Source organism: Aethalodelphis obliquidens, unplaced genomic scaffold (assembly GCF_003676395.1).
Source record: "Aethalodelphis obliquidens isolate GAN/ISIS:26980383/991018 unplaced genomic scaffold, ASM367639v1 scaffold26, whole genome shotgun sequence".
In the NCBI taxonomy this organism is placed as follows: Eukaryota; Metazoa; Chordata; class Mammalia; order Artiodactyla; family Delphinidae; genus Aethalodelphis; species Aethalodelphis obliquidens.
This window is the reverse complement of record NW_020837970.1, coordinates 19,490,436-19,511,113: the sequence shown is the minus strand read 5'-3', so window position 1 is coordinate 19,511,113 and position 20,678 is coordinate 19,490,436. Positions and strand designations below refer to the sequence as shown.

General features: G+C 55.8%; 1 protein-coding gene across 1 annotated transcript in view; it reads left to right on the top strand.

Annotated features, from left to right (window-relative positions):
• Nucleotides 1–20,598, top strand: part of HCN4 (hyperpolarization activated cyclic nucleotide gated potassium channel 4) — a 44,490-nt gene extending 23,892 nt beyond the window's left edge. The window contains exons 2-8 of the mRNA XM_027123757.1: nucleotides 2,844–3,267; nucleotides 11,584–11,745; nucleotides 13,778–13,996; nucleotides 15,711–15,857; nucleotides 15,962–16,202; nucleotides 16,540–16,704; nucleotides 16,811–20,598. Coding sequence (XP_026979558.1) covers nucleotides 2,844–3,267; nucleotides 11,584–11,745; nucleotides 13,778–13,996; nucleotides 15,711–15,857; nucleotides 15,962–16,202; nucleotides 16,540–16,704; nucleotides 16,811–18,273 — 2,821 coding nt within the window. The 3' untranslated portion in view covers nucleotides 18,274–20,598. The remainder of the gene's footprint in view (nucleotides 1–2,843; nucleotides 3,268–11,583; nucleotides 11,746–13,777; nucleotides 13,997–15,710; nucleotides 15,858–15,961; nucleotides 16,203–16,539; nucleotides 16,705–16,810) is intronic.
• The last annotated feature ends 80 nt before the right edge of the window (nucleotides 20,599–20,678 follow it).

Genomic DNA, 20,678 nt, shown 5'->3' with positions numbered 1-20,678 from the left:
TATCACTTCATTTTGTTCTTATAACAGTTCCACTAGTTAGGTGAGCAGATGAGGAAACTGAGGCTTGGAGAGATTAAGCAACTTGCTAGCAAATGATGGAACCAGGAATCAGGTTCAGGTGGGTTGGCCTGAGAGCCTGTGCTCTTTTCTTCCCACCATATCATGCTGCCTTTTGAGTATCTCTTTGATGCTCCAGGACAGTGGTGTGCGGGAAGAAGTGCTCCAGTGTTCTGACCCCAGCCCAGATCAGGCACCAGAAAATATTCCTTAGCATCTGGAAACTCACGATTGAAACAGTTAATCAGAATGCAAGGAAATGGGTGTTTTTGCCTCATGTAATTTGGTTTTATGAAGACCACTAAATGAAAACATTCTCCTGTTAATTACTGTCTCAAATTTGGTCTGTAATTGAGGGAACTAGAGCTTGGGAGAGTGTAGAAACCCGCTGGAGTAGCAGGCCTGCCCGAGTCAGCATTCCGAGCTGCCTTGAACCCGCTCTGTTAATTTTAGAAACTCTCCCAGTCTGGGTGTATTATTAGCTTTATGTACAGAGGCCACAAGGCTCTCAGTGGCCTTTCTATGTCACAATTTTTTTGTTTTGTTTTTCCCAAGAGATTAAATAAAAGGAACGATGGCCATGTGTACATAGGGGTGTTTGCACACTGTGTGTGTGAATGAGGATACCCGTGTATGGCATCTAATGAGTGTCTGCAGCTGTCTTTGAATGGTGTGCATGAGGCTGAGTGGAGAGTGTACACAGCTTGAGAGAAGCATAGAAGCTGAAACCATTCTCCCAGGGCCCAGAAGTCATTAGCAGGATGTGCTGTGTTCTGTGTAGTGGGTGTGAAGGCTGGGGTGGGTTCTCCCAGATGGCACAGGGGGAGTAGGGCTGACGAAGGGGTGGCGGGCTGTGGGGCAGGGAAGGAGCTAAAGTTGACCTCTTGGCACCAGACTTAGAGTGAAAAGCCTTAGCCCAGTGAGGCTGTGACTTGAAGTCCCGTCTTGATGCCCTGAAGAACTTGGCTTTCAGAGGAGCTGCCGGAAGCTGCCTTTCCGGAAGCCACACTTCCCTGAGCTGTGTGATGTGGGACAACTCTCTTGCCCACCTTCACTGAAGCAGGCCCTGCCCTATCCTTGACTCAGAGCGCCATTCTGAGTCTGACAAAGAAAGCAATTTGCTGTGAAGTAATTCTTTTCAAACTTGGAACTCTTCAGGCCGGGGCACTTTGGTTTTGCGGTGGGACCCACTGAAGACTCGAGAAAAGCTTATCTTTTTGTCTCCCACTCCCTTCCCCCTGGCTTCCCTGCAGTAGAGAATTAAAGATGGCTGAAAGATTATTTCTCTTGGGAGAAGACAGGCTTATTTCTTCCCAACATAATACATTTATCTGTCATTGTGTAACTGTTTAAATTACTAGCAGAGAGAAACAGCTCTGCAGTGCAAGTTTTCAGTTTTAGGGCCAGCCCTGGGGTGGCTGGTTCTTGGGCAGGGTCCCTGGTCATGCCTTCTAGACATAGGGTCTCTGCCTACCTGTGCTACCTGCATACTCCAGAGGGGCCCCTGCTGGGCCAGATGGGAGCCCTGTGAGTTGGCTTTTGCCTCCTCATACTGCTTAACCTCTCAGAGGCTTCACCCTGAGGGTCCCTCCCCACCTCCCCAGGAAATATTAGCAGTTGCTTTGTGGCCTTAGAAGAAGTGATGCTGGAAGCCCCCACTGGTCTCATTCTGTTGCATTGAGTGGTACCTCACTGGTGCCTGAAATCCCCCCGTTAACACTGCCTGTCACTTAGCTGTACGCCTGAAACTAACACAACATTGTAAATCAACTATACTCCGATAAAAATGTTTTAAACATTTTATCACAGAAACTCTGGTAACTGAAATAATTATTCTACTAAATAATGTTTAAAGGAAACTTTTTAATAAAAAATGAGAAAATATTTGCAATATTTTATTGGATTAATATATTGATTATTCAATCAGTATTTATTTAAATGTGTACTTGAACATCAAAAATATCTACTTTGCTAAATATGAATTATTTGCTGGAAAAAATAAAATAAAATTGTTGAAATATATTTTAAAAAAAAGAAAAACACTGCCTGCATTTGAAGATATCACTGACCTTCCCTACCGCTGTGTTTAGAAGTAAACCTCTGGGGGAGAGAGATGGTCAGACATTTTCTGACTATAGGGGATAGACTAAAGGGAGGCCCCCCGAGAGCCAGTGTGGGAGAAGGCCAGATCAGAATTACAGGACTGAGTGTGGAGGCCCCGCCCCTCATTGCACAGTGGGGAAACTGAGGCCCAGAGTGGGGAGGGCACCTGCCTGTCAGTGACAGAGCTAGGACTGGATCCCATGCCTCCAGCATCCCAGGCTCCTGCTGTGTGTCTGGACCTCCCCTGTTCTCTGGTCACGGTCTGTGGCAGGTCTGCCTGCCATCCTGTCTCAGGCCACAGTTGACCCTCAGGGAGGATGGAGCATCCTGGCCTGAGCCTGGGGTGGTGCGGGGTGAATTACTTCTGCTGCTAAAACAGCCTCTCGCCTCTCTCTGGATGTCATCTAGTTTGCTTTTCAGCCTCTCACTGGGGCATGGGGATTGGAGTAGGAGGCTTGTCATCGGGGATCTCACGGAAGAAGGCATCCCTAAGGATGACTAAGGAAGAGGCTGTTTCTATGCCAGTCATGACATCTTGCCCTGGTACGCATGCACCTATCTCCCGCAGGGTCTCAGAACCTCTGAAGACTTCTCTCTCCCACCTTTGCTGTCTCTGAGCTTTCTTTTAGTCTGTAATTCATTCTCTCTCTCCTCCTATGACTGACCTCTGTGTCTCTGGGCAGATTTTACTGGGACCTGACCATGTTGCTGCTGATGGTAGGAAACCTGATCATCATTCCTGTGGGCATCACCTTCTTCAAGGATGAGAACACCACACCATGGATTGTCTTCAACGTGGTGTCGGACACGTTCTTCCTCATCGACTTGGTCCTCAACTTCCGCACAGGGATTGTGGTGGAGGACAACACAGAGATCATCCTGGACCCGCAGCGGATTAAGATGAAGTACCTCAAAAGCTGGTTCGTGGTGGATTTCATCTCCTCCATCCCTGTGGACTACATCTTCCTCATTGTGGAGACACGCATCGATTCGGAGGTCTACAAGACTGCCCGGGCCCTGCGCATCGTCCGTTTCACCAAGATCCTCAGCCTCCTGCGCCTCTTGCGTCTCTCCCGCCTCATTCGATATATTCACCAGTGGGAAGAGGTGAGTGTTCAGACCCAAACCTCTTCAGGGAAGAGGTATCTTCCCTCTAGGGGAGTGAGGGACCAGCAGGTAACCTCAGATAGTTGGATGTGGGCTGTCAGATTGTAGCAGGCACATCTCTTCCAAGAGGACAAATATTAGTAACTTCTTGACTTCTTATCATGCACTAGATACTACACAAATCACTTCACAGGCAATATCCCATTTAAGTCTCTAACAACCATAGAGGGTACCATATAGGTAGGTATAAGTACTCATTTTTTACATGAGGAAATAGAGAAATATGAAGAGATTTATATAGTGTCACAGAATTATTAATTGGTGGACCTGGACTCCAGAGCCTGCATTGTTAATCACTGCACTGTACTGTGGAGGTTGCAAACTCAGAAGTTTGTGGGGGCCAGGCAGGGAATATGAATGGGTGAAAAGGGCCATTTGGAGGACAATAGGGAGTGTGGTGGACTGGGGAAAACTGGAGAACATATCTTCCATCTGTATGAGGGAGCCTCTACTCAGCTCTAGCCACTGTGGCCAAGTGAGAATGGGCTCAGGGTTGCTAGATCTACAGATTTATCATGAGAAGCAGAAATCTGGACTTCTGTGCAAAATTTGTTGGCAGCTGTCTTAGGTTGGGTTCTTCTGGTGCAGACCCTGAGATGAGGATTTGTATGAAAGTGATTTTTTTTTTTTTTTTGATGGGGAGCAAAGTGTTTCCAGGAAAATCTGGTAAGGGACTGGGGAAGAAGGGCAGGGAAAGGAAGGAAAGGAATAGGAAGGAAAGGAAGGAAGGAAGCCAAACAAGGGTGACACAGAGCAAATCCTGTGGGGAGCTCCAGGATGGTGTACACCACACCTGGGAGTTGCCCCAATCAGGGCAAAGGAGTTGAACGTTTTATATCCCCTCACCTGTCAGTCACTGGCTCAGGACCCTTGCAGCCCTTGGTGCTAGCAGGCAAAGCGGTTTCCTGCAGTCAGGCCTCTGATAACGAGCCACAGGTGCTAGCTGTAGGGAGTGCAAGCCTGGTGCTTTCCTGGAGTTGTGTGAGCACAGACTGTAAAGGGATCCTAGGGGCTCTGGGCAGAGCACTGACTATAGAAACTGAATAAAAAATTGTAAAAGAACTAGGTGGCCAACACCATTCTGAACAAAGCTAACTCATCTGTGGGCTGAATGCAACCATCTATGGGAGAAAGAGAGGACTGCAGGCTGGGGTTTGAAAAAAGCAGGTGACCTTGTGAGACTTTCCGCTACCACCAAGTACCACCTTTTGGAGGCAGCCGCAGGCAGGCCAGCCTGAATGTACCAGGGTGGGGGGAGATGTGTTCTGTGAGACTGTCCGCCTTGGGGTCTGGAGCGGGCTGTGGCCTGGGGAAGCTTCCGCAGAGGTGCATTTGTTGCCATGGCTCACTGCTAGTCTCCTGGTCTCTGCACGATTGGATGGAAATTCCCACACTCAGGACACGAAGCCCCCACCCCACTCCCAGCAGCAGCATGGGCCCTGGGCGACAGCACCCATGGCTGAGAGTCGGGGCACTGGCAGATCGAGGTCAGAGGTGTCACGAACACCTGTGCTGCAGAAGTCCCTACACCAGCCTGGCAGAATCACTTCATGGCAGAAATTCTCTTTGGTTTGGAATTTGCATTATTTCTGCTGATAGGAGGAGCAGTGACTTGTCCAAAGTCACGCAGCAGACCTCTGGCAGGGCCAGATCAGACCCCAGTTAGCACTCTTGACTCCCGGCAGGGACCGGGTGTGGTGGAATGTATGTGGGCTTTAGGGCTAGGATGACACGTGAGACCTGAATTAAAATCCAGCTCCACACTGCCAGCTGACTGACCTTGGGGCCACCTTACCCCCTGAGCCTCAGTCTCTTATCGGCAAAGTGGGTAGAAGTCGTACATTCCTCAGTGGATTCTTGTGAGGATTAAAAGAGATGATGTTTGTAAAACCCTTAGTGTGAAACTGGGTGCAGAGAACTGTTTAATAAATGCCCCTCCCCATTCTACAGGGTGTTTACTTTTCTCAAATACTTTCTACCCATAATTTCATTGGTTGCTCAAACCTGGCTGACAAAGTCAACAGGGCAGGATTTATTACCTGTATTTGTCAGGTAAGGAAACCGAGGGTGGAAGGGTCAGCTGTCCCAGTGGTAGGATCTTGACCCAGGCCTCCTGACTCCCAGTTCCCTGCCCTTCCCACTTTCTCAGGTGGCCTGAAAGTAGGCTGCCTGGTCCTGTTACCGCTCCCTCTGTTGGGGACGACTCCCCGCTGAGACTGGGGAGGCAGGCAGTGGAGGGTCGAGGGGTGGGGTGAGTTCTGTGGGACAGACTGGGTTTGAGGAACCTGGGGGACATGTAGGTGCAGAGAGGTTGGATGTGGGTCTGAGCTCAGGGCTGAGAGGGGACAGTGCCGGTGGGGGTGAGGGTGGTGGTGGCCAGGGCCCCTCTGAGTAGCTGCAGAGGGAAGATGGAGGCGTATTTCCTGGAATGCCCTGAGGGGCTTGTCTCTTGGTTTCTGTCCCAAGTGGAAATTCAGAACCTTGTTGGCTCCCTCAGTCCCCGAGAAGCCCCCAACCTTCTGTGTGTCTTGGACTTAACAGCTGGACGCCGTTAAAAGCAGAGCAGTCGCTCTTTCCCTTCTCTAGCGTCGGTTCGTGTCTCCAGGCCCCAGCCCGCTGGGGGCCAGCCTTGCTCCCCACTTACACCTGGGCCCTGGGGGCCATGGTATTTTGGGGAGATTTGGCAGAGTTGCCGGTGGGTGGGCAGGGTGGGCCCTGGGACAGGAGCTAAGTAAGCTCTTCTCTTACTGTGCCCACTGCCCCTCTGGCCTGGCCACCCTCTGGGCTACCCAAAAATGGCCAGGCAGGCTCTGACCCTGGACAGAGGCCCCAGGTCAGGACCCTGAACTGGACATCACTACCCTGTCTTGTGCGCAGGAAGGGAGATCCCAGGAGGCCAGATGGATGACTCCCCACCCCCTCCATACCATACACCCTTATCTTGCCTAGCAGCTGGGAAGGAAGTTGCTTTGAGCTGCTGTCTGCCGGGCACACTGCCCAGCTAGGGGCTCCCCCCAGACTCTTGGGGTTGGATTGGGGTTTCCCAGCTGGAACCCTGTCTCCATACCCTCAGTAGCCTGCCCCACCCCTGGGGCTTCTCCCAGCCTCACCTTGGCCTGTAGGCAGCAGCAGGGAGACCTCTGAGGCCTCAGGTCTGCATGAGACCTGGGGAGGGAGGTGTTTCGAAGAGAAGACCCTGCTCTATCTCCTCCTCCAACTCCAGTTCATGTGAATCTCTCCCCTTCTTTAGGCCTCAGTTTCCCCGACTGTCAGATGTACTCTGATGTCCTCAGAGGCTGGGCCTCAGTCCCCACTCCAACCCCCCTCGGCGAGGATCATGTTAGCTGGTCATTCTGAGGACACGGTGGTGGTGCTGGGTGAGGGCTGGAGTGTCGGCCTCCCATGGGGAGGGACAAGCTTGCCCAAGATCCCCTGGTGAAGCTGCAGAGATGCTGGATTCCTGACCCTCAGCCTTCAGCTGCCTCCCCCAGCCCAGCTCAGCCCAGCCCAGCCTCCCAGCCGAGAGTTCCCGAATGTTAGTAGCAGCTCTTGGGAGTCAGGGTAGGTGGAGGGTCTCGGCAGGCGTAGACGACTGTCTCAGAGGACGCCAGCCTCTGCCTGCATCCTGGGCGATCTAGGTCAGCATCCTCCCTCCCAAGCCTCTTCCCTCCCTCTGAGGTGTGAGCTTGTTATAGGCATGGAGGCTATTGTTAGAAACCGTGGTTGCCCCCCTTTGGATGTTCCCCTGCAGGGCCCAGCACCCCAGTGACCCATCCCAGAAGCCTCTTCTTTCCCTCGGCAGCATCTCGGCGTAATGGGAGGGGCTGGATGCAGGAAGTCAGGCCAGGGGGGCTGTGCAGCCCCCAGTGAAGCTCCTCTCCCTGTGGGCCTCAATGTTTCCACCCCTCTCAGAATCGGGACTTTGGGACGACACAGAGGCATGGTCCTGGGGGGCAGGAGCTGGTCCTCTCTGCGGGCCCTAGGAAGGGACCTAGCGCGACCCTCTAGTTTGTACCCAGGATACACATGCACCAGCCACTCTCTCAGGACCCGGATGGCTGTTCTCAATGTGGCCGCTTGTTCCTGAGACAAAGGGAGGAGTTTGTTCTTCTTCCCCGAGGAGAAAACAAATCCCAGGAGGGAACTCAACAAGGCCCCAAGAAGAGGCCTTGGCAGAAACTCCAGTTTCTGGTCTCTCCCCAGGACTGAGAAATCAGCTCTTTATTTTGAGGGCTGGGAAAGAGACCGAAGGAAAGGGACCAACATGTGCTGAGCACCTCCTGTGTGCCGGCTGTGGACATCCTCTCCTGATCCCCAAGACAGCCCTGGGAGCTGGCAGTTACTGACCCATTACACAGATGAGGAAACTGAGGCTCAGAGCAGAGAAGGTACTTGCCCAAGGTGGGAGACGGTGAGAGACGTGTCGCCCTGCCGTTACCCTGTGGTCCAGAAACGACAGAAGGGAATAGGAGTAGGAGCTTCCCCCAAGTGCCATGCTGGGCACAGAGAGTGAGCTGTCCAGGCCACCTGCCTGGCAAGCCTTGTGGGGCTCTTGAAATGAAGACAGTCAACCCCGAAAGTCAGAACCAACATCATAAAAGGGGGTTTTAATGAGGTATAAAGAGCAAGACAAATATTTGCACAGTGCAGCTGACTTGCGGGTGGCCTATGGCCCCAGCCCACAGTGGGGACACATGGGTGTTTAGCAACCTCTCCCAGCAACGTCCAGCCTTGCTCTCAGCAACCACCCCTGGGTGCTGTAGAGTGTTGGGGGTGGGGTGAGTGTCCACCGTCTGGGGTACCCTCCTAGCCTGAATGGGTGTATCCCCCACCAACTCTTTGCAGAAAGCTCAGACTTTGCCATGCCGGTGCCCCTGGCTTTGTGTGTCTGAGAGCCATCCGCAGTACCCCTCACCACCACCACAACTACCACCACCCCACCCCTACAGGACACTCCCAGCATCTGCATCCTTCAGCCAATATCAGGCACGCCACCACCACCACCACGCTCTCTGAGGATACATGAGTCTGTGCCACCTGCAGGAAAAAGCACCTTCTTCTCTTCCTGCAAAAGCAGGTTCCCTGTGGGCTGTGCCTGCCCAGACTGGGGCCTTTTTCGAATGCCACTGTGTATACTCGTGGCAGCCCTGATCACCATCATCCCCACCACTGTCTTCATCACCTTCACCTTCGTCGCTTAAGCACTTCTCAGTTCCTGAGACCCTACCATGTGCTCTGCATACTCGTTGCTGAGATCAGTATAAAGGCAAAATTATACAAGGACCTGATCTTGGAAGAAAATTACAAAGCAAAGAAAAACAAGGATGATAGAAAAAGGAAAGAACACATTGCATTCAAATGTGCCAACCTTGATCTGGTCTTTAAGACCCAGAGTAATACATAGAAAGGAGCAGTTATTGCAGGCTGTGGAGTCTGGGATGCTTTCTTAAAAGTGATCCAAGTCTTCCTTCAGTGTGGTATCTGGTTTTGGCTGTTAGAACAAGATATCACAGGCTGGGGGGCTTAGATGACAAATATTTATTTCTCACAGTTCTGGAGGCTGGAAGGATGAGATCAGGATGCTGCCATGGTCAGGTTCTGGTGAGGGCCCGCTTCCTGGTTTGTAGATGGCCGTCCTCTTTCTGTGTCCTCACGTGGCCACATATCAACTCTCGCGTGTCTCTTATAAGGGCACTAATTCCATCCATGGGGCCCTACCCTCATGACCTAATCATCTTGCAAAGGCTCCACCTCCTAATACCATTACATTGAGAGTTAGGGCTTCAACGTAGGATTTTGGGGAGATCTCAGTTCATACAAGTTGGGAAATGAAGGAACTTAATAATAATGAATCCCCCCCTCCACCACCCATGTATGTGTTCAGGGCCCAGAGCACTTTCTTAGCCAGTTTAATTTCTTGAACAACCCTGAGAAGTGGGGGCAGATGTCTAGCTTTGTTTTAGTTGAGGAGACGCTGAGGTGTGGAGGGAGGTGAGGACAGGTGTTAGCCATCTCTGAGACTAGGTGGTCCCATGTCACTCACCCTCCCCATCCCCCCAGAGTTGGGGAGCTGGTGGCATTCTGGTCAGCCAAGACTTTGCAAGGTTACTGGGCCCAAGGTCATAGAGCTGTTGTGCTCACCTAAGCAGCTGCTTTAGAGGCAGAAGTGGGATCTTCCTTGGAGCCACAGCTGGGGCACTGGTACTCAGGAGCTGCCTGCCCTGCCTGGTCTCTAGTGCCCACCCCTCCTTATACAGAGATGTGTCCGCTAAGCTGGGCAATGGCATGCTGACAGCCCTGGGGCTGGTTTCTGGGCCCCAGTGGGGCTAGGCTGCCAGGCGCACAGCTCTGTCTACAGTATTACGCTGTGCACCAGGCTTACAGAGGTGAGATGCCGGAGAGTCCCGCCTGGCCCTGGGTCCAGCTTGCTGTGTGGATCTGGCCACATCACTTGGCCACTTTGGGTTTGAGTTGTTTTATTTACAAAACGGAGCTACTGAAAACCACCCTTCCCGCCCTGGGCCAATCTAATAATTTGCAGGCAGCCCTGGGTTCAAATCTGCCCCTTCTGCTGCCACCATGACCAAGGGCAAGTCCGTTTACTTCTCTGAGCCTGGGTGTAAAAGCGTTAACAACATTTTCAGCAAAGGGTTGTTGTGAGTTTGAATGAGATGATGACTGTGGGACCGTGTGCCCGCCCCCTCAGGTTCGGTGTTACTGTCTCTCTGTTGCCGGGGACACAGGGGTGATGGGACAGCTAGAGCTGCCATCCTCCAGGAAACTTTCCAAGGTCTGTTTCATCCTTTCAGCTCGTACATCCAGAGTCATGCTACTAAGGGGGCCACAGGTGGGCACAACCCAGGGGGTGATACACAGTAGTATTCATCTTTGGTTTCTCCAGACCAAGACCCAGGCTAAGCCTATATTTCAGAAGGGGAAACTGAGGTCTCAAGTATCAGAATATCCTGCCACCAGCTACGGGGCTGTTGCTAAAAGACCACTAGACAGGGGTTGAAATATCTAGGGTCTGTTTCTTTGGGTCTCAGGTTCCCCCATCTGAAATGGGCTTAAACTAGGTCTCTGTGGCATTTGACAAGTCTTCAGGTTTGGCCCAAAGCCCCTCTCCAGGAAGGCTCTCCACCTGGGAATAATATGGAGGGACCAGAACTAGGGGTGAGGGCACCTCCAGAGTCTCCCAGGCCAGAGGCAAGGCTAGAACTTCCAGAGACCTCTCTCTAGACTTCTTTCCATCTCTGTCCCCTCCTGATCCTGTCACCATGGTGACCCCTGCTGAAACCAGACCAAGAGGAAGCTTGGGGAGGAGGGAGGTGGGGCAGGGATGCTGGGATGTACGCATCCTTGGCCCTGCCCAGCCACACCTCAGCCTCTTGCTCAGAGCCACAGGAGTGGAGATACACGGGTGGCCATGGTTGCTGTACCTTATTAAACTGTACAGGAGAGCATTACTACTCATACATGTTAACTAATCATAAGGATTAATTATTAATAACTTATCAATAATGGTTTGCAATTTGTTGACTACTTCCATACCCAGTACTAAGCACTTTATATGTATAATTTAATCCTTTTGACAACCCACTCAAGGTAAGAAATTTTATCGCCATTTCCCAGATGAGGAAACATGATCAGAGAGGTTCAGGAACTTTCTCAAGGTCACACAACTAGGAATTGGGTAGGAGTTGGGCCTGGGATCAAGGTCTGTGTGAACTTGGAGCCTAGGTGTCTGTACTGACCCCCCTGCAGTTCCATGGCTGCCTTTGGCAGAACCCGCTGCCCCTGGGGGGGGGGGGGTCCTGAGAGTCTAGTGACAGATTTAGGGAAACACCATGTCCCTGGTGTGACCGCAGACCATAGTACCCCGAGGAGCCTCTGGTGGGCTGGCTCTTCTTCGTGTTGTCCTCACAGCCCAGGTGAGCTGCCCGTTTCCAGGCTGTATGGGGCTCTACGTGCCCTCCCTTCACGTGTCCTGCCTGGGTGGCTGGACTCCCCATGGGAGCCCACCCCCGCATCTGCACGGATCCCAGGTGGAGTCCCTCTGGAGCCCCACAGCCTGCAGGCTGCTTCTCCCAGGGCCAGCCTGACGCCTTCCTACCCTCGCCACGGCCGGGACCTGCACCGAGCTGGGCGCGCTGCCCAGTGTGTGCAGAGCATCAGGGCCTGCAAGCAGCTGCGGGGTGTGCCCGGGAGCGGGCCGGCCCCCAGCTAATTGGGCCAACCTCTCCCCTCTGCCCGCAGATCTTCCACATGACCTACGACCTGGCCAGCGCCGTGGTGCGCATCGTGAACCTCATTGGCATGATGCTCCTGCTCTGCCACTGGGACGGCTGCCTGCAGTTCCTGGTGCCCATGCTGCAGGACTTCCCTGACGACTGCTGGGTGTCCATCAACAACATGGTGGTGAGTGCCCAGCCCTCGGCCCTCCCTCCAGGTGCGGGGTGAGGGGACCGACGAGGTGCAGATGGGCAGAGCAGGTCATGTAGGGCCTCGTGCTGCTTACCTCTGCCGCCTTACAGCCTCCACTGAAGACGGGAGCCTCACTCTTTGGCGCTGATTGCACCCAGGGAGACTAAGACCAGGGCTTCCTCAGATTGTATCAGGTGTGGGAATACCGGGCTGGTGGCTCCTGCCCTCCTATCTCTGCTCCCCGAGGCTGACCTACCATTAAAAGCCAGCAGAGTCCTAGGAAGGAGAAACCAGTGAGGGGCACTGTGGGCAGCCCACATGGACTCCCAGATCACACGTGGCTGCCGCTTTCTGCTCCAGCAGCAGAGCTGGGCAGTCCCTCTGCACCCTTCTCCTGCCCCACCCCACAGGCACACAGCCCCGTCCTAGGTGGGGTCCTGAGCAGGGAAGGCAGGTTCGAAGGAGCCTGATCCCCTCCCTCCCCCTCCACCCTGTGGGTGGGTGAGAGGAGCCGTGGGGCAGGGTTCCCCAGCCTCTTGTGAACAGGGCATGCTCCAGGCAGGGTGGCGGGTCCCCTGGGCCTATGGGCCTTTCTCTGGCTCTGCGAACCCCTGCGTCCTTCTCTCACTCCCAGTCAGTTTGGTTTGGTCTCTAGGCAAACCCTCAGGGCCCCAGGGGAGGAAAAACTGGCTTTGAAAGAGGTGAAAGAGACCCTGAGGCATCTTTCAGCATCAAACAGGCCTTTGCAAAACAGCCTTTTGTTGAGCTAAGTGTAAATGAATCAGCCACGTGGATTGAATTTCCCGGTCCCCAGAGGCTCAGCAGTAAAGCCAGAGCCCTGGCTGGAGGCAGCTGGGGGCTGCCTGGGGACGGGGAGCCCAGGCCCCCTCTATCCCTGGAGATCATTGACCTCCCACCCTCTGGAATGAGAGCCCCTAGACCAGCTCAGCTGTGTCCAGGATGGTCTGAGTGAGCTTGAACTTGGCACGCAGCGCCTGTGCTTTCCTCCAGGTGCTGGGAACAACCTGGTGATTGTGGAAGTGCTTAGGGCTCTGGGCAGGGGTTCTGGGCGTGCAGTAGGGTGGCTTTCCACATTCATGCTAACGCATCTGCCTCTTGAGCAGAGAGCACTGGGGAGGTGGGTTTATCCGGTGGCCCCTTCATTTGGGGCAGTTTCCTCTGTGGGAGGGTGACAGGGCCACACATGCATTAAATTCAGGAGATGGCCCTTCTGAGCGCAGTGTTCCCACACTGAGCCTTCCTGGAGACACCGACTGGCTTTGGAGACAAAAATAGCCAGGAGCCTCGCTCCCTCTCTCCCTCTCTCCCTCCTCCGCCCCCAGCACTGTGTGTGTTTCAGGCCATCCACCTCTGGGGTGGGGGAGGGTACCTAGTGGCCACAGCCCTGGACGGATGCAGGCCGGGTTCACACAGGAGGCGACTTAGCTCGGCAGCTCTCTAACTCTGCTCACCCAAAACGAGGACAGCGTTTTCGGCTCCGTCTGCCCGAGCTTGTCCCCCCAGGGGAAGCATATCTGGTTTTATAATTGAGGTCAGTGGGGAAATGGGCTTCACTTGGCGGTAGTTCGGTGCGGGGGATGGAGCTGCTTCGGTGAGCTCAGGACAGCGGGGTGGCCCAGCCTGGAGCCCTGGCTGCTGGGGAGGCTCCAGGCTGCCCCCGGGCTGAGAGGTCCGGGGCTGTGGAGGCGGTGGGGCGTTAGGCGGGTGCCCATCCCTTCGCTGGGGCTTCTGGTCTGAGCCCTGCCCCTCCACTGCCAGAGAAAGGCCTAAGTGAGGGATCCACTTGGTCACCACGGGCCGCTAGTGTGGGCCTCCCTGCCCCTCACCCAAGGCTTTCAGCCAACAGCAAGGTTGTAAGCCCAGGCCTCAGCCACTGGGAAAGTGAGGCGGAGGGGTGAGAGGTAGCAGGGACTTTTCTAGCTCTTCTTGAGAAGGGCCTGCCCTCCCCTTGGCCCAGGCCCCTCCCCCCCTCCCCCAACCTGTCCACCTTTGCGTCTGTCCACAGAACAACTCCTGGGGAAGGCAGTACTCCTACGCGCTCTTCAAGGCCATGAGCCACATGCTGTGCATCGGGTATGGCCGGCAGGCCCCGGTGGGCATGTCGGACGTCTGGCTCACCATGCTCAGCATGATCGTGGGTGCCACCTGCTATGCCATGTTCATCGGCCACGCCACCGCCCTCATCCAGTCCCTGGACTCCTCCCGGCGCCAGTACCAGGAGAAGGTAGGCTGGAGTGCTGGGGTCCACCCCGGGCTCTCTCAGGAGAACCTGCCCGTCGCTCCTTCCCACAGGGAGCACAGGCTGCCAGCCACCGGGCCCCAGAGGGTCCAGGCCCCTGTGATGGGGGCCCCCGTATGGGTGACAGATGGGGGCGAACCCCTCCTAGGTGAGAACTTCTTCAGCCCCCCAGCCTTAAACCTCTAAATGTCTTTTTATTTGTACCCCGCTTTCCTCCTGCTGAAATTGGGGGCTTGTCTCTCCTGACTGAGGGCCCCTTTCCCTCCTGACCTCCCCACCCCGTGCCCACTCTCCCCTCCAGCCTCCTCCTCTCTGAGGGCCTTCCCATCAGCATTGAAACTTGCTCCATCTCTCCCTTTTTGAAAACGTCTGTCCCTCCACCATTAACGGGCTTTGCCTCCTATCTTTTCTGCTGTCTGCCTCTTTCTCATGGACAAATTCCTAAAACCAACCGACCAACCAAAACACTCGCATTGTTTACGGCTGCTGAATCCACTTTCTTCTCTCAGCCCACTGAGTCTGAGGTTACCTCTACCCTCCGTGTTGCTGAAGCCAGGGGGTCCTTGGGGGTCCTTGTCTTGCTTGGCCTCTGACAGTTATGACTCCCTGCTTGGCTTCACACTTGTTTCCATGACCACGCACTCTCCATTCTCTTCCCTGCTCTCCTTGGCTGGCTCGTCTTCTCAGTCATCCCACATTGGGCCCCTGGTGGCGTGGGTTCAGCTCTCTGCTTCTCTCTCCCCCATCTTCCTAGGGGCTGCTCTTTTCCCACCTCACCCTCACCCCACGCTCTGTGTCCATCTCAGCGCAGTGGGACCCAAATAGTATAGTCAGCCCCCACCTCTTTGGAGCGCTAGTAGGTGAAAATAGACTCCCCTGTTTCTGATTGTTCCTGGGGTACAGGGACTTCCCTTACATCTCAGTGTGGGGAACATCTGTTCTTGCCTAATGGTGCCTCCTGTCCCAGCCATGCTTCTGAAGATCCCCGCTCTCCACCCACAATCCAGGGATGGCTGGAGCAGCACCCACGCATCACCCCTGGGGTGAGCAGGAGCATTTCTTATTTGGTGAAGCCCTGGGCACTTAGGTTCACAAATCTCTTGTCCCCAAACCTCTTTTTAAGGCCCCTGCTCTACCCAGCCCCTCTCCTGGGCTGGAGTTGCTCTTCAACAAAAGACAGCCTCCGCCGAGGCCATGTTTGGATACATGCCCCACCTGATGGGTCAGGCCTCCTGGCTTCAGCCTCCAGTCCCTCTAACCCACTGCAGCCCATTCTGCTGCCTCTGCCAGTTTGTTACAACTGATGGGAAACAGCTCCTTCTAGAGTCTGTGGGTGAGGCCTCTCTGGTCCACAGTGTAACACAGAAGAGACCGAGGTTTAGAGGAAACTCGATCGACCTCCTGGTCAGTGGGTCTCCTGTATCTGGGAGTTGGACAGTCCCTGTTGTCGGCCGGCCATCTTCACAGTATTGAACATGGTGAGGAGTGGACACTCTGATGGCGCCCCTCCTCCACTCCAAGCGGCTGGGAGTCAGGGCCACACCCACACCGAGGACCTCAATCTCACTGGTCGGCCGTAAAGGCCCACAGGGTCTGTGCCAGCTCTGGTCACCAGCAGCCGAGACAGGGTGGTGCGAGCTGGGGCAGTGGGGCCGGCTGGCTAGGGGGTAACGCCCTCTCCCTCTCTCCTGGGACTCAGTACAAGCAGGTGGAGCAGTACATGTCCTTCCACAAGCTCCCGCCCGACACCCGGCAGCGCATCCATGACTACTACGAGCACCGCTACCAGGGCAAGATGTTCGACGAGGAGAGCATCCTGGGCGAGCTGAGCGAGCCGCTGCGGGAGGTGAGCTTTGTGGCTGCCGGCCCGGGAGGGGGTCCAGGCCTTCCTGCTGGGCGGCTCCCCTCACCTCCACCTCCCTTTCTCAATCCACCCTGTCCGGGGAGCAGGAGATCATCAACTTTAACTGCCGAAAGCTGGTGGCCTCCATGCCGCTGTTTGCCAACGCGGACCCCAACTTTGTGACCTCCATGCTGACCAAGCTGCGCTTCGAGGTCTTCCAGCCGGGGGACTACATCATCCGCGAAGGCACCATCGGCAAGAAGATGTACTTCATCCAGCACGGGGTGGTCAGCGTGCTCACCAAGGGCAACAAGGAGACCAAGCTGGCGGATGGCTCCTACTTTGGAGGTGAGACAGCTAAGGGGCCCTGGGGGGACGGGGCAATGGGCTGGAGAGACACCGAGGATGACATCACAGACCCTCACGCCACTGCCTGGAGGCGGGTGTCCGTGAGCCCAGGGCATGGGTGGTCCCAGAGACGAGAAAGACAGTCTGGTACCCATTTGGTTGGGGGCTGGCATCCCCGATGCAGTCACGGCCTAGGGGTGGGGCCTTGTGAGCCTGTCCAGCTTCTGTCCCAGACAGCGGGGCCCCAGGTCAGGGTGGGGTGGGGGATCCTTTGAAGTCTGCCGGGGACCCCCCCACCGCAACCCCCTCCCCCCCGTGACTCCTGCCGTCCTGGCAGAGATCTGCCTGCTGACGCGGGGCCGGCGCACAGCCAGCGTGAGGGCTGACACCTACTGCCGCCTCTACTCGCTGAGCGTGGACAACTTCAACGAGGTCCTGGAGGAGTACCCCATGATGCGGCGGGCCTTCGAGACGGTGGCGCTGGACCGCCTGGACCGCATCGGTGAGGCGGCCCGGAGGGAGGGTGGATTCCCCCCGCTGCACAGGCCGGGCGGGCTCCCCTCTCCTCCCACCCTACCCTGAGCTCCTGCTCTTGTTCTGTGGCCCAGGCAAGAAGAACTCCATCCTCCTCCACAAAGTCCAGCACGACCTCAACTCAGGCGTCTTCAACTACCAGGAGAACGAGATCATCCAGCAGATCGTGCAGCACGACCGGGAGATGGCGCACTGCGCCCACCGCGTCCAGGCCGCCGCCTCTGCCACTCCGACCCCCACGCCCGTCATCTGGACCCCGCTGATCCAGGCGCCGCTGCAGGCCGCCGCCGCCACCACTTCCGTGGCCATCGCGCTCACCCACCACCCGCGCCTGCCCGCCGCCATCTTCCGGCCTCCCCCGGGGCCCGGGCTGGGCGGCCTCGGGGCCGGGCAGACGCCCCGGCACCTGAAGCGGCTGCAGTCCCTGATCCCGTCGGCGCTGGGTTCCGCCTCGCCCGCCAGCAGCCCGTCGCAGGTGGATACGCCGTCTTCCTCCTCCTTCCACATCCAACAGCTGGCTGGATTCTCTGCACCCGCCGGACTGAGCCCGCTCCTGCCCTCGTCCAGGTCTTCCCCGCCCCCTGGGGTGGGCAGCTCCTCCTCGGCACCCACGCCATCCGCTGCGGCGGCCGTCGCCGCCGCCACAGCCGGGTTCGGCCACTTCCACAAGGCGCTGGGAGGCTCCCTGTCCTCCTCAGACTCTCCCCTGCTCACCCCGCTGCAGCCGGGCGCCCGCTCCCCACAGGCCAACCAGCCGGCGCCCCCGCTGCCCGGAGCCCGGGGCGGCCTGGGACTGGCGGAGCACTTCCTGCCTCCCCCAGCCTCGGCCAGGTCCCCGTCGTCCAGCCCCGGGCAGCTGGGCCAGCCTCCCGGGGAGCTGTCCCCGGGTCTGGCCGCCGGCCCACCAAGTACGCCAGAGACACCCCCGCGGCAGCCTGAGCGGCTGTCCTTTGCGGCAGGGGCCTCAGGGGGGGCCTCTCCTGTAGCCTTTACCCCCCGAGGAGGTCTCAGCCCCCCTGGCCACAGCCCAGGCCCTCCAAGAACTTTCCCAAGTGCCCCTCCCCGGGCATCCGGCTCCCACGGTTCCTTGCTCCTGCCTCCGGCATCCAGCCCTCCGCCACCCCAAGTCCCCCAGCGCCGGGGCACCCCGCCCCTCACCCCGGGCCGCCTCACCCAGGACCTCAAGCTCATCTCAGCCTCTCAGCCGGCCCTACCCCAGGACGGGGCACAGACTCTCCGCAGAGCCTCCCCGCACTCCTCTGGGGAGTCCGTGGCTGCCTTCCCACTCTTTCCCAGAGGCGGGGGCGGCAGCGGGGGCAGCGGGGGCCTCGGTCTCCCCGGGAGGCCCTATGGTGCCGTCCCTGGCCAGCACGTCACTCTGCCTCGGAAGACATCCTCAGGTTCTTTGCCACCCCCTATTTCTTTATTTGGGGCAAGAGCCACCTCTTCTGGGGGTCCCCCTCTGACTGCTGCTCCCCAGAGGGAACCTGGGGCCAGGTCTGAGCCAGTGCGCTCCAAACTGCCCTCCAATCTATGAGCTGCGTTCCCTCCCTCCCTCCCTCCTTCCCTCCCTCCTTCCTTCTCTCCTCTTTTTTTCTCCTTTCTTTCTTCAGGTTTAACTGTGATTAGGAGATATACCAATAACAATAATAATTATCATTAAAAAACCCACACCAGAAAAACAAAAGAGCAGAAAATAACCAGGTATTCTTAGAGCTATAGAATTTTGGTCACTTGCTTTTATAGACTATTTTAATACTCAGCACTAGAGGGAGGGGGGAGGGGAGCAGGCAGGGCCCAAATGCAAAAGTGAGAGGAAGGCAGGTGGGTTCTCTGGGGCTTGGCAAGGGTGGGGGTGACCCATGTTTGGGATACCTAGAGCAGACTTGTCATTGTATTCATTTTAGGGCAATAGCCACCCACCAGGCCCTTAGCTGTGAACCTGGAGCCCCACTCCGCTAGGGGTCATCCCATTCCTCCAGGAAGGGCTGCCCTTGGGTTTGTTCCTGGGGAGCCTCAGTCGCCTGAGTCCTTGGGACAAACGGGCCAGGGCCCTGAGAGTCTTGCATTTTTTCTACCGCAAACTTAGCAAGATATGTATATGAATATGTATATGTATATATATGTAAGATGTGTATATGTATAGTTATGTAGTGCTCTGTAGAGCCATGTAGATAGCCACTCACACGTGTGCACATGTGTGTGCAATCTAGTTTAACCCCATGTTGCCAGGACACCCAGGTCACCTTACATCCAGCAACCTGCCTTGGCCCGCAGGCTGGGCACCACAGGGCCTGGGGGAAGTATTCTCTCCAGTCCTCAGGGAAGAGGACCCCCCCCCCCCCCCCCGGGCTTCTCAGCAGGCCCCCTCTCTCCCCGTCTCTGGTCTCAAATCCAGTCCCAGCCTGACCTCTTACGTGGAAGCAGAAGACTCCAGGCTGTGCCTCTCCTTTCCTGTAGGGCCTCAAGCACATTCCCATCACCTCTGTGGCCCTCAGTTTTCTCATCTGTACAGGGGGAGGTGAGGGAAGCTTCTATTTATTGAGTCTGCTCTGTGCCAAGCACTGGTTTAGCACTTTACACACATTAACTTCTTCAATTGTACAAAGGCCAGGAGGTGTAGTTACTTTGATTCTTCCCATTTCACAGATAAGGAAACCAAGTTTTGGTAATTATTCCAGAATCGCATAACTACAAGTGGCAGAGCTGGGACTGATCTGGGATTGTAATCCAGGCCTACCTGAGGCCAAAGCCAATGTTCCTTTCATTAGAAAATTGTGTTGAGAGGGGCTGAATTCAACAGACCAGAGTTTAGAGGTAATCAGACCTGAGTTCGAATCCCGGACCTGCCACTTCTTAGCTGTGTGACCTTGGGCAAGTTATCTGAGCTTTCTGTTACCCCATTTGTAAAATGGGAATACTTATGGTACCACCTCACAAGGACCTATGAGGACCAGATAAGAAAAGTAGTACGTGTGAAATGCCCAGCCCAGCGCCTTGCACATATCATAGTAGGTGCTCAGTAAATCATGTTTCTTCTGCCCCCTCCTCACGTGCCCAGCGCATTGCCCCAGCGAGCTATGGTGAGAGCCTGGGGAGCTTTGGCTGCGGGCTCCAGGGCTTATGATCTCAGGACACAGGAGGTGGCTGCAACTTTCTAAGGGCCTAAGGAAGATGTGTGGCCAGTGGTGGGCTTGAGCCAGGCCTCCAGGTGTGGGAAGAGTTAGAGGGAGGGAAGGAAGGAAGGAGGGAGGGGGGGTGTAGGATGGAGTGCACAGTGGGGACATGACTGAGGTGGATGTGGAGTTGTGGAGTCAGGGGCTTTGGGAAGGGATCCAGAGGCTGGATGGTCAGAGGGAAGGCCTTAGATGACAGGCTAAGGGGACTGACCTTGATTCCGAAGGCAACTAGGAGCCAGAAGCAGGTCCAGGGCGGGGGCCATTGTGAAAGCAGCTCAGACACCTGCCAGAGACAAGGCCAGTGGTCTGCCCACTGCCTGAAGAGCGGGAGGAGGTTAGGCTGCCAAGACCTGATTAATGAGGAGGGCTGGTACTGCCTTGTCCATCTAGAACCCTCCTCCTTACTCTTAAGCCAGAATGTTGACAAGATCAGGTTTTGTCCTGGGATGTGGACAAAATTTCTCCATAGATGGGTCACAGGGAGTGTGAGGCAATAATCCAGGGAAGAAGAGAGTGAAGGATCCTGGGATCTTAGGGAGAGACGAGGAGCCACCTGGCCTTGGTCTCTACTGGGCAGGAGAAGCCTGCTTGGGCCCAGGGGGTTCTCAGAGCTGGAAGTAGCAGCACTCAACTTGAGTTCTGCATCCAAACTCAGTCTAGTCCTGGAGGTGGCGGGGGCAGGGAGGGAATAGGAGTTGGGTGGAGGGTCCAGGGCCCTGAGTACACACACACACACACACACACACACACACACACACACACA